Source organism: Cylas formicarius, unplaced genomic scaffold (assembly GCF_029955315.1).
Source record: "Cylas formicarius isolate icCylForm1 unplaced genomic scaffold, icCylForm1.1 PGA_scaffold_7__23_contigs__length_41026272, whole genome shotgun sequence".
Classification (NCBI taxonomy): domain Eukaryota; kingdom Metazoa; phylum Arthropoda; class Insecta; order Coleoptera; family Brentidae; genus Cylas; species Cylas formicarius.
The window spans coordinates 14,176,467-14,189,799 of NW_026844352.1; the positions used below are offsets into that span (position 1 = coordinate 14,176,467).

Genomic DNA, 13,333 nt, shown 5'->3' on the forward strand with positions numbered 1-13,333 from the left:
CCGGTAAACGTCTAAGTTACCATCACCCGTGAAACACCATGTATGCATAATTAATCTAAAAAACACACAAAATTCATTTTTTGAGCAGACTTCAACACCTAATTTTAAATAAACCCAAATAATTATGATTACCATGAGAGCTGGCAGTTTGAAGTTGCTATGATTGAAGTCACTGTTTTCGTGTATTTCACGTATGAAAAAATGGCCATTTTATTAGTTTTGGTTAATTTTAAATAGCTATTTTGGCCAATAATATGCATTTTAATAAAATTTAGCAGTTATTTATTAATTTTCAGCCATCATAAAGAAATATTTGTAACTTTTTATTTATTTAATGTTTTTTTAAATTAATTTTGAAATATGCCCACTAACGGTTATCAAATTTTGGTCAATAAGTCGTTAACATTTATTATGAGCCACACCATTTTTCAAATAAATTAAATCTTACATCGAAAAGGCTCTACAGAATAAAATGAATTTAGTAAATGTGGAGTCTGCACGGACAACATTTTATGTGCTTAAAAACAAAAATATTACTTAATTATTATTTTTTTGTTATATAATAATACCAAAACTTGGGTCGTAGGGTAAATAAAGAGTATTATCTTGGAGTTACACGCCGTTTGCGAGAAGCAATACGAAGAAAACGACAACGCACCTGTTCACTCATCGTTGCATGTGTTTAAATATTGAGCAAAAACAAAACCACAATCTATATTCACCGGCCCCTTGCGACTTTTTTCTGTTCCCTAAATTCAAGAAATTCACGAAAGGAAGGAGGTTTGGAACAATTGAGGAGATAAAGAAAACATCGCTGGAAGAACTCACTCAGAAAGTGCTTACCAGAAGTGCTTCGAGGATTGGAAAAAACTTTGGCACAAGCGTATTATACCTGGGCGGGGGATTAATTTGAACGCAACAAAATTAATTTTGAAAAATGAATAAATACATGTTGATACAACCTAAGAGTCACCTTAGTTTTTGAACACACCTCGTATGTCCTCTATAGTCCACTTATTCCTAATTAACTTATTTTTGAAGCAGCGATTTACTTGAAATAAGAAATTACAATGCAAATAACTTGAAAACAAAATGTTTTGTCTAAAGAAATATGGTATAACTTTTTTGCTAATATTAATCTTCAAAAATAGAAGCAGTGCAAATAAAAAAATACATATTATATATTACATATAAAGACCCCGAATGCAAGTTGTCGATATTTCAAAAACAGCTTGAGTCAAAAAAAAAATTCTTTGATCAAGATGATTTTGATCATCAGGGCTGATTATATCCTGTAATCTGGCCGTTTCATACTATAACTTTTTTGTTAGTACCGCTTCGTTACTTCTCTTCTAAGATTATAATAGTAATGCTACAATTTTTTTTGGAGAAAACCCACAGTTTTCGAGATATTTGCATTGTTATATTTTATTTCAAGTAAATTGCTAGATCCAAATAAGTTCATTAAAGATAAATATACACACAATTCCGCAGAATTCTACGGAATTCCTCTATAGTGTGCACCATAATTACACCTCGATTAAAAGTTCTAAGTTTTATAAAAGACCCTTCGCTAGTCGAAAGGATAAATGGATTGCTTCCTTTTAATTTCATAAAAGCTAGAAATATTTTGATAAGTCGCTTAAATTTCCCTAGTTTCACACATTGGTTTCTTGAACTGAAAAAATATATATATAATATTTTCAAGATTTGACTAGTTCCGGTAATTAACTTTCAACTTCGAGTCCCTACATTTAAGGCCTATCAATTTCCATAACATTTTGATTAATTTAAAAATATTATTGTCAACACTGTGCCTCTAACTTTGACATTTGGTAAAAATACGTATGAAATGATATTAAAAGTTGATTAAAGCTTGATTTTTTACGATTTTTTGCCTCAGTCCTATCTAGTTAGCGCCAATTTTTACATTGAGAGAAACATGTTGCTTATTTTATTGAATCTGTGTGCCATAGAAATTGCAACACCCTGTATATGCTTAGCTATAATTATAATGTTTTGTCGAATGTCTGTACGTCGTACACTAGAATCTAAATTATAAACATCCTGTAAGTAATAAATCAATCATGTTCATGTTGTGTTTACCGTAAGTCAAGATTTTCGAAAACAATCCACGATACAATTTTAATTTAAAATAAGTGTTGGTATTTAATTATTTTAAAAACCTACATTCTCGTGGAGTCTAAAATGTCAGAATTTGAGGACATTTTATATCCACCAAAAATTTGTAAATAACGACTACTTTGAGAAACCCTGTATATTTTATTCCCAATTCAAGTAAAATCATTTTAGAACATCCATTTGCTAGTACGTTCTGGAGGTCAACCATCTTTTAATTTCTACTATTAGTCAAAAACCAGCAACTCAAAATATGCAAGACATAATTGATAAGTAGTTTGGTTCCATTTATTGATACGCTTATTAAATGTAGTGCAATTAAGCATACTTTCTAAATTGTGCCAGATCAGCACTTTTACATTGCTATTAGTAAATCCTCGTTATTAAAAATAACTAAGATTTTGCACTTGTGATGGGTGCAATTGTCAAAATAATTTCAACACTTAAAATTTTTTTTTTTTAAGTATTTTCTTTATGAGTTTACAGCAGATATATACCTTAAAAACCATTGGAACCAGAACCAAATGGCCTTGTCGAGAATTTAGTAATGAGATTCAAGAAATAGTTTTGGTTCGTTTGAAGTTTCGACCACGAACTTACCGTCTTTCATCCACATATGTATCTAAAACAAATACCGATTTCATAGTAATACCTTGAAATCCGTCACACGTGACATTGAAGTTCATTATATTTACAAATGGTAAAATATCAGCTCGAAGTCTAAATCGCTCATTCCTGGTACACAAAATGAGTTTAAAGTCCGTACCGTAGTCAACAAATTTGCCGTTTAGTCTCATCAATCTACGTTCCCCTTGAAATAAAATAAAATTATGTCGTAAATATTTGCTAGTAAATAAAAACAAACAATTGCCTCAAATACCAAAATCTAATGTTATAGAAATGAGAGAAAGAAAGATTCACCTTGAACGGTAAAATCGTCTCTTAATACGGGAAGCAAAATATGATCTACAGTCTCCACTTCTTCAACTATCAACGTTTTTCCAAATCTAAAACAAATATATATTATAATTTTAACAACCTATTCAACGAGCACATGTAAATTACCTTAACGCGTTTTCTACTATGCTATGAAATTTGGGCGAATTCTGTGTGACATACTCGACATTCTTTTTCGCCAGCTTTAAATGATTGCCCAACCAGCTTAGAGCGTTAGATGTTGGATCAATGAGTAGTGGCGTTAAGTTTCCCTTTAATTAAACGTTTAGTTTATTGAATTTCATATTAGCTTAGTTCATTTGAAAAAACATGTTTTTGTCTAATATCAGTAAAGTAAGTTCACAGTGAAGAGAATATAATCCCGCTCAAGGATAAATACACGAATTCAGCCCTATATTCTTAGTCGTTTTCCAAACCTTGAGAATGCATTGAAAACTGAAGGATGGGCATATTCTAATGCCTGGGCGGAAAAATCCCCAAGTAACGCCTATAAATTCCATCTTAAACAAGCTTCACTTGAATAAGCATTTGAAGAAGACATCAATAGCGTCTAAGTCTTAAGTTTTCGCCATTAAATTAAGAATTTTCAACTCTACTTATTGGCAACTTATTTAAATATTATTATTTTAATACATTTTGGAAATTAAGAATTGATTAAAATGAATTATCGAAATTCAGACTCCCTAAGGATCAGCTCATCATTGTTGTTAAAGTTAGTTTGAGTAAAAATATATAAGCTTACCACATTAACTAAAATACTTGTGTTGTTGGTTTAGCTATATATCTGATCTCTTACCAGTTAGAGTTTTATCATCTTCATATTGGTAATTTGATCTTATCCATGTAAATGTACAATGCCATAAAAATTTTTCCTATGCTATGCGTACAAATAAAAATCAAATCAAGAAATGGTTCGAAGATTTATTTAAAATGTTTGAGAGAAATTTTTAAATATAGGTAAATTTCAGTCAAGGGAATAGATAAAGTCAGTTCTGTATGAAAAATTGACCCGAAATGAGTTTTGTTCGCTAACCTTTTGCATCAAAATGACATTTTGGGACGAAAGCTTATCGTTTGCTAAACCGTCGGATTGCCACTGCAGCTGCTCTCTTTCGGACGAAAGGAACATTACGAGATCGAAAACCTCTTCTCCTATTTCTGCGCACCATTTGGCAAGGAACTTACTAAAATTGTGAAATAATTTGTTGTTCGAAATTTGCACGAATTTTAATTCATTTTTATTATCTCATGAAAAAAGTATTCTTTTTATGCGTTGTAAACCAAAACTTTAAATTATCCTTAGTAAACTGTTTTATTTAAACTTTCGTATTAATAAACTAAAAATTATTGAGAACCTACTTACTTTCTGTCAGATTCATTCTCCTCCGATAAGAATGTGATGAACGCAGATGCTAGAAGGGACATGTTAGGCAGTTTGCCCAGTTCTATTGATAGTTCTCTTAGCTGGAATACATATACAAGTAATTACATTACAATTACAATTACACCGTGGTTGTTTTTTGCAGCAAAGGACACTACATTTAAAAAAATGGGCAGCTATGGAAAAAAAACATTAATAATTATATTCACAATTCCCTAATGTGGAGTAATATTAATCGGTACAAAAACAATAGAGACCTACAAAACTAAAGCAAACGAAACATTTCATAGACCATAATGCTGTGTACCATCGAAATTGCAATACTTAATATATGCTTAATTGTAGTTATTTTTTGTCGGTTGATCGCCTGCGTGAAATGCAGTACCTAGCTGATTACAGCAGAAACATGCTATATATTAATAACTTGGTGCAACCTTCAACAACTGCAAGATCCAATTTTTCAGCGTGGCTCTCAAGGTCGCCAGATTTAGCACCTACTGAATATGTCTGACTTATGACAACTAGAAATCTGAGGTAGTTCTCACACTGGGTGTTGCAGTTTCTATGTGATATCAGTATAGTTTTTGCATCTACCAATCTACCATGTCACTTGTGCGCAATTTTGTTCAAGTAAACATTTAAAGAGGCTTTTATACAATTTTTGCCGAAATGATATTGTAATAAGTGTTCAGTTTCGTTTACAATAAATTTAAACTTTAATTTTCTCTGAAATTTTAGTGGTAATCTAGTTACATTTGTTTATTTTTAGTAATTGCCGTAAGTTATTTTGAAAATGAAAAGTATGGTTAATACAGTCACAAAAAAACAGAAAATACTGCAATAAGTTATAAACATTATTAATAGACATGTCGGAAAGAGGATGCTGTAAAACTGAATGACTGCATGAATGCTTTTGTTGTGTTGGTAATTCTTAAAAAATTGCCAACAATATTATTGTTCATGAATGAAAATTGACAATTATCAAAATGCAAAACTCACTTCTAAATGCTTTTACACAATTTGACATGTTAACAGTTGAAAATTGGAAAAACTTTAATTTCAACTTAAGAGAAAATTACAGTTGCAATGTTTCGCAAAAAGCAATAGCTTTTTTTACACTTCAATTTCCAGTTAATTTTTCAAAAAAAAATCATAAAAATAAAATGCAATATATCTTTATCACTTTAAAATTCCAAACGAAATATGTTTTAATTTTGCGTTGTTAAACACTTTTTGGTCAAAACTGAGGATTTGAATTTTGTGCGAAAATGATTCATATTCATCAGAAAATATCTTCTGCAAATAAACTACAGTAAGGCTCAAACTTGAATGAAATATCAAACAGACCTGTTTTTGCCAACGTTGATATTCGTCATCTAATTTGTTAACCAATTCCTGTGCGGTGCGAAGTGTATGATTGACCTCGTCCAATCCTATTTCGATTTCCGCCGCTTCTTTTGTAAACGAAGAGAGTTGTTCTTTGAGTTTGGCTACATTCGCGTCCACATCTGATAGTTCGTCCGTAAGTTCAACCAAATGCAATTTCGCATTGCTTAAGTTCCTTAAAAGAAAGTCAACTTTCGATTATTATCAGTTTTTCATTTTAGATTTATTTTAATGACTCTTTACAACAACGAAAAATTTAATTTCTGTAAAGAAAAAAATAATCCTATCATCTGATATATTAGATTTTTTAAACAATAGTGTAGTAGTTAAACCTAATTTTGATCTAATATATTTGACAGTGTTCCCAGGTCCTTAATCTATGATATATCTATCAATTATCATTTAAAATTATTTGCTGCATTAGCTCATTTTCACAGAATCGCTTCGAATGGTGCTATATTCGTAGCTGACGAGATATAAAACATTGCTGAGATCTTCAAATGCGTTTCTTCATAGTCTTTGTCTTAAATGAACACTTTTTTACCATGCTCTTCATACAAGGTGAACAAGATTAAAACTTCGAATTCTTTCATAGAATTGCATTTCTTAAATTTCTATTAATTTTGTCAGAACTTGACAAAAATATTAGTGGATCGAACGGTTCTGTTAACTAGAAGTATCTAATGGAATGTGGTTTTCGAGTTCTTAATTTGTTATGACCTCGGCATCTTGAGTTTCATATGACTGTTCATTATGATGAAAATCATTAATTCTGTTTGTTTTTGCTCTCAAATCAATATAATTTTTTGAAATATTTTTTGTCAACTCTTTAACTTGATTGATTAAGTTGATCCTTTATCCAAATTAGAAAAAGGTTTTTATTGCTTGTGCTTCAGAGAGTAAGTTTTCCTAGAAATAAGATGTCCCATGATCATGATACAACAGTTTGTAGAACGAAATGTCTCAGAGTACCCAGCAAGAAATAAAAAGTTAACTTTGGAATCCAACTTTTTGCCGGTCAATTTGCTTGTCTAACAAGATTTCTTTCGCAATTTCGTTTGTATTTCAAGGAAGCGACTTAGCTTTGGTAAATATATACACTGGTACCGGTAATAGCGATTTACAATAATATTTTTATTCAAATATCTCGGGCACCATGTATAATACACATCAACGTAAATCAAAAATTTTGTAGCTCCCGACACAATTTATGATACTGTATAAACTAAATTATGACAAATTTTATAGTTTTTCATTTACGGCCAACAATTTGCCCACAAAAAAGAAAATTTTTCCCATAGGGTAAGTGGTTTTGAACAAAATAATTCTTTTCTGAAACTATGTAGTACGCCGAATAGGCAATGACGTTATCGCGACTACATAGAGTGTGAACAACAGCGATTCTCGGGCAGCGTACGTGATAGACAATAACCGTAAATACAAAAATTGTAGCTCAGACGAAATGATGTGAAGTGTGACAAATCGCAGTTTAAAATGGAAACTACCTTAGGGCCCTCCATTTTTATGGTACTAGGAACACCACGTTAAATAAGAGCTATATGTTATTCTCAGTCATAATGTGTCAATAAACAAATTTTTTTTACTGATACATCCGTAATAAGGCGCAGCAGTTAATACGGATTTATGTGATTTATTTGTTTTCCTGCCTTTCGTTTTGGAATTAAGAGCAGAATTTTCTTTTGAATTTTTCAGTGTTTTTGTCAGTAAAGCTGTTAAAAGCATTAGTAGCTGATCATAAACTAATTACCAATCAATATTTACATTATTACAAATCCAATAGCTGTCGTTGTGGATCAAATCAATAAAAAAAATAATTTTACTTAATTTTTTGCAGTGTTTCACTTCTTCGTTTTATGCCATTTTAATTGACAGTTATATTAATATACATAACACAAAATTTTACATATTTCGTTTTTTTTTGTCGGACTCACTCTTTAAGTTTCTTTTGCTCAATTTCGAGCGGGCGTATTTTGTCCAACACCTTTGAATACTTGACATTCGCCTCGACCCACGCCGCCAAAGGGGCGGCAGCGACCGAAGCTCTTTTGGCAGATTTCGGATCGAAAGATTCTTTTTTATTGGTCATTAGGCGTTCGACTGCTTGTCGATTTTCAGTACGAATTTTATTTGCATCGAACGACCTAAAAAAAATTCGAAGCAAATTTTTTTTACAGTTCAGCATTATTATTGAATGGAATTTTAATATTTTCAATCCACATCATCATTCGATACCTGATCTCTTCTTTAACTCCTCTCTTAGCCAAAAATGTCTTCATGCTGTTCCAGCTGGTATCTTGAGTTCCCATGAGCTTCAGTACCCCCTCCAATATGTCTCTGATGACTTCGGGCGGGGCTCTCAAAGATCTTATCTCAGACAACGATTCGGTTTTGATATTCCCCACCGCTGACCGCGCTTCTTCTATCAGCGGTTCCACCTCAGATAACTCATCTTCGATTTCCTTCTTTCTAAAAGCAACGCATCAGAAAAGACCCGTTAATATATGTACATATTTTTTTTGGGTATTTCGCAAACTGTATAGGTAATGGAAGATTTGCAGTTTTGTTGCAATATACAGTGTGTCCAACGAATATGAAAAATAAAATTTAGGAGTATTATACTGGACTGTAAATCAAAACAAAAATTTATGTATCTATATATTTCCTTATGTATCTTTTGATCGTGTAGAAAGCGACAATATCATATAATGTCTAATGATTGATTGATCTAATGAATGATTGATCTAATTCAGGCTGGAATGCGATAAACTCCTGGAGTCTCAAATGGAATTTTATGTTTCTTCCTTTTGATGGATGAAATATTTTGGATATGTTGCAATTGTAGTTTTAAATTTATATTACTTAAGAACTGTTGGCATGCACTCGGCAATATTTTGAACGTAAAGAAGGGTCACAATAGCAAGTGTGGGGACTCATTTTCTTGGAGAAAGAAATTATTTGAGGGGAGAGCTCCAGTGATTCGTGTTAAGATAAACATTTTCTATAAACTGAATTACCCATAGTCCTTATTTTCTATTGCCGAGAATATCTAAGAATTGGAAGTTATTAGTTTCCAATTCCATGTTAAAACGTATGCTAGGGTTAAGAAAACCTCGGAGAATTTCTTGACCCCGTCTCCTTCAATAAATATATTTGCGATGACTGGTGCTCCTAATATTTGTTCATAAATGTTGTCCAAATAGTTTATGACTGTTACTTTTGGAAGAAATAAATTTTAACTTTTGTTAAGGTTTAGGTGAAACGAGTTGTTGAATTTCACCGTCACGTTATTCCAACCCGAATAATTTTATTTGGTTTAAAAAAAAAGTTTCATAAACGCTATTTTAGTCGTGAGTTTAAATTTGGTAATTAGTTTGTCTTTTGACAACTGTATCAAACTTAAAATACGTCTTCTATTCTACGTATTCTATAGCTCCAAATTCGTGCGCAAAGTAAGGAAAAGGCTTTACTCGACTGGCAAGAGTGTTTGATGATAGTGACGTCACCTTGCATGATAATTAAGTATTTCCAGAGTAGGGGAAAGAAAACTTGTATTTGTATTTGAAATTGTTAATCTTTAGTCACTTATCCAGAAGATGGACTCATTCTATTAACTTTTACTAAAAAAAAAAGTACTCTTCTTCGATATAATGCTGACGAAAATGATTTAGTGGTTTATTTGTGGTAATTCCGTAATATGCCAGGGAACAATGTTGGGAACAACGTTGAAAAGTTAAAATATTAAATTCTAACCACATATTACACTATTAAATAAGCTACTGCCAATCCAATGCATTTTTTTGTATTTATCAATACTTGCCGTAACCAATGGTTTACCCAATATTATTTATTTCATGTCATGCGTTGCAGATTTCTTTAGCTTCTATGCTCAATTTTTGATAAACGCCACTTTAATCTCGAGTTTGATTTGGCACGGATAAGGCAGGGTTGAACGAATGTTTACCAAACATCAATTTAATTAAATACTGTGGCGAGCCTCTTCGAGCATTTTCTATACTACCTATAGTATTTTGTTCAATTGATTAATTAAATAATTTAATTAATGTGTAATTAACGACTGCGACGAATTATTTTTTTTTACATGTGACTTGCTTATCAGAACTGACAATCAAGATAACACCTTAACAGGACATTTTAGGCAATTGGCTTGTAATAAAAAAAATTATCTATCTTTTATGTGAACAATACTCACTCAAGGATTCTTTACACGGTCCTTTGATACGTATAACAAATTAAATTAATTAAATTAGTTAATTTTAATTAAATTTTAAAATTTAATTAAATTTTAATTAAATAAATTAATTAATTAAATTAAAACTAAGAAAACATTTGGTAAACCAAAGTTTCTGTTGTTAGTTATCCAGAAACTATTGTGACGCTCAAAGTGTACAGCGGAAACGTTTCGATTGCAAAAGAAAAGAACATTTTCTAACCGTTTCATCAATTGCAAATTTTCGTCCTCCGTTTTCCGCTTCAGGGATTCCATTTCTTCTTTGTGTGTGTTGGCATTTTGCATTGTCTTGCTGATCATATCGAGAGCAGCGTTGGCTTTCGACTGCTTCTCCGCGAGTTTGTCTTGTTCGTCGGCAGCCTTTTGTTTCAACTCGGCCACTAGATTCCTTGCCTCGGTTAGTTTAGAAACTCCGCTCTATAAAAGGAATAAGTAAATGGCTAAATGTAGAAAAAAAAAGTAACAAATCTAATACGCCAAGACACGATTTTCAGAAATACGCTCTGAAGCTCTAAAGCCAAAGTATAACGATATTAGTAAAATATTTTACTAAATGTATATGACTGCGCTAGATAATCCTTGTTTTACGATACGAAAAAATGTTGAACTCTGACTTCATTTAAATTATTGCAGGAAGGAAAGGCAATGGGTCAAGTGGATCCTTCCAAAAAAAAGTTCAGGAAGGCCAGCACAAAAATGTGCTGTAAAATTCTGTCTAATACAGACTAGACAGAAATTTACCAGAGCCATTCTTTAAATAAAAACATTAATCGCTAAGTGTCTTTACTGGAGAACGATGATATTGTTGGCGAACAACAAAGGAATATTTTTTATATTGTTAAAAAGGGAATTAATAAGGGTTAATTAGCATGTTCTTCGGGATTTGTGACCGCGCGACAACAACTAACCGTTCATATCAACAAAACCATTCATATTGATACGCGTCAGTAATAAATAACTTGACCTACCTTTAGTCGTGCTTCCAAAGGACAATAAACGGAAAAATCCACTTTAAACTAATTTCAACCGGAATGCTTGGTACAAGAAATATAGAGATAGGAATATAGGGTATAGAGAGAGATTACAAAAACAGTTTAAACAATATTGTTTCCGTTTACTTAGTGCTCCAGTTCGTGCAAAAACCACCACTGAAAAAACGTATACATTTTCATAGATTATTTTGAAGAAATGGCTGAGTATCTTCCGACTGATTCAGTTTATGCATAATACTAGCCATTCATGACACATGATGTCTTCACAAAAACAAGAAATTTTCGACTGAAATATGCGATGGAACATATTTCAGAAAAATACAATATTATCCTGTGCTTATTATCATATCAGTGCCAATTAAATTTCATAATAATATATTAGCCCATTTAAAGAAACGACATTTGAAAGATCTAAAGTTGCTGTTGACCAAGGTTTAATGGTAGTGACCCCAGAGGACTGGCGAAAACTTGTCCAGCATGTTATTAAAGTAGAAGAACAGCTATGGGATCTTGATAACGTGAATTATTGATGATGATCAAGACGAGACGGCAGTTGCTCATATTATAATAAAGAATATGGCCTTTGTTAAACTGTAATAAATTGCATATTATGTACATTATGGTAAATTGCACCGCGTGTTTGTCCAAGGCTTATCACATAATTGTGACAGTTGGGAAAAAAACTTCAATATTTTATATTTATGAAAGGGTAACAATTGGAAAACTACCTACATTCATATAGAAACCGAAGGGTAATGCGCACATTTTATAAAAATTCCCATAAATTATTCCGAAACTGATTGCATTTTAGTGCATTTTGTTTCGTTACAATTGGTAACATTGTTCTGTTTGATGCTGTATATTAATTTTGCAGAGGAAGGTTTTACGTAAAATTGCGATTATAACGACAACGACATCTTCTAAGGTATTAAATACCATATTTCATCTTTCCTCCTTTTCTAGGTAAAAAAAGTATTTATCTTTGCCCTGACAAAGGCGCTTTTTGAAAACATTACAACTTGGAACCTGAATTACATAGAGAAAAAATTATGAAGCTTGAATGATCTGAGAGCGTAACAAAGCCTTTCCAAAATCATTAGAAAATTTAAACTCGTTACTAGAAGACATAATTACTTTTAACTTTTTTTTCCTGATGTCCATTGACGACAATCGCTCCTGGTAAATCTTGTAGTACAGCCCGACAAATGCAACGTATCTAGAAGGAGCCATTATATCCTTCGATATGGTTTCGTATATTTTACCAAACTTCCCGCTGACGTTCATTTCCAAATCGTAAGTGTTTAACCTAAAAAATGAACAACATTCACCATCTCTTTCGATAAAAGTTAACGAAATCATCAACTTTTTTATCAGGTGTGAAGGCAACGAATCCATAGATTCCTTATTCCAGCGCGATTTCCATAACCTGGTGATGTGTTGCGTAAAAGCCGGATAGTACGTCAAGATGTTCGATAAATTTTCATTTAGTTCATCAAAGCAGATTATTACGTGGAGGTTCTTCTTCGTGTCTAAAGGAATATCCAATTTTATGAGCATTAACGTAAAATCCACTTACTTGAGTAAAAGAACTGAATTAAATCGCCCTCAAAGTTCTCACTGTTCGACCTTTCCCTCAATCCTTTTACTATAATTTCCAACTCTGTGGTCGCGTAGAGGTCTGGTGCCTCTCCGCAAGTTATTAAAGTGTTCACCAGGTTCAAGTTCGATTCGTTCAAAAACACGTGATCTTCGAGAAGTAGATAGACATTATCGCATTCCAGAGCAGCACAGTGTATCGCCTAGAAATCGACATGGTAAGTAAGCAGACAGAAAACTACATATTTGGTTAGCAATCCAACGACCAACTATCGTAACCAAACTTTGATTATTTTTTCGTTCCATTACTTACTACAGTACATATGGATAAATTTCAAGCTGACTTTCCTTACGTACTCTAGGATAAACTCAAAAAGGTGACAATTTTTCCTAGGTTGTTTCAAAAATTGTAGTTTACTCCAGATTGCATTGCATTGACGCTTATTAGAAACTGCAAATATATATGCGTCAACAGATAAGAAAAAATTTGATTTATTAGTACCATTTTCTTTTCGGGCGATATTTTACACTTATAACCGAAAATAATTTTTGGTAAGAAATATTAAAAGCTGCTAGTAATCGACGCTTCCGAACGTCTATGATTGTAAAAAG

General features: G+C 32.1%; 1 protein-coding gene across 8 annotated transcripts in view; it reads right to left on the bottom strand.

Annotated features, from left to right (window-relative positions):
- Positions 1-13,333, bottom strand: part of LOC132705627 (cytoplasmic dynein 2 heavy chain 1) — a 110,222-nt gene that overhangs the window by 29,020 nt on the left and 67,869 nt on the right. For 7 of the 8 annotated variants that reach the window (XR_009619475.1, XM_060676326.1, XM_060676328.1 and 4 more), the window contains exons 43-54: positions 12,702-12,924; positions 12,489-12,654; positions 12,260-12,431; positions 10,336-10,550; positions 8,117-8,350; positions 7,816-8,025; positions 5,825-6,038; positions 4,460-4,560; positions 4,130-4,280; positions 3,205-3,347; positions 3,061-3,146; positions 2,792-2,950 (exon numbers count right to left, since the gene is read on the bottom strand). Coding sequence is in view for 7 of the 8 variants with exons in the window: in XM_060676326.1 (XP_060532309.1) it covers positions 2,792-2,950; positions 3,061-3,146; positions 3,205-3,347; positions 4,130-4,280; positions 4,460-4,560; positions 5,825-6,038; positions 7,816-8,025; positions 8,117-8,350; positions 10,336-10,550; positions 12,260-12,431; positions 12,489-12,654; positions 12,702-12,924 (2,074 nt within the window). In the remaining variant the exon portion in view is untranslated. The remainder of the gene's footprint in view (positions 1-2,791; positions 2,951-3,060; positions 3,147-3,204; positions 3,348-4,129; positions 4,281-4,459; positions 4,561-5,824; positions 6,039-7,815; positions 8,026-8,116; positions 8,351-10,335; positions 10,551-12,259; positions 12,432-12,488; positions 12,655-12,701; positions 12,925-13,333) is intronic. The other variant, XM_060676327.1, reaches the window with a different exon arrangement.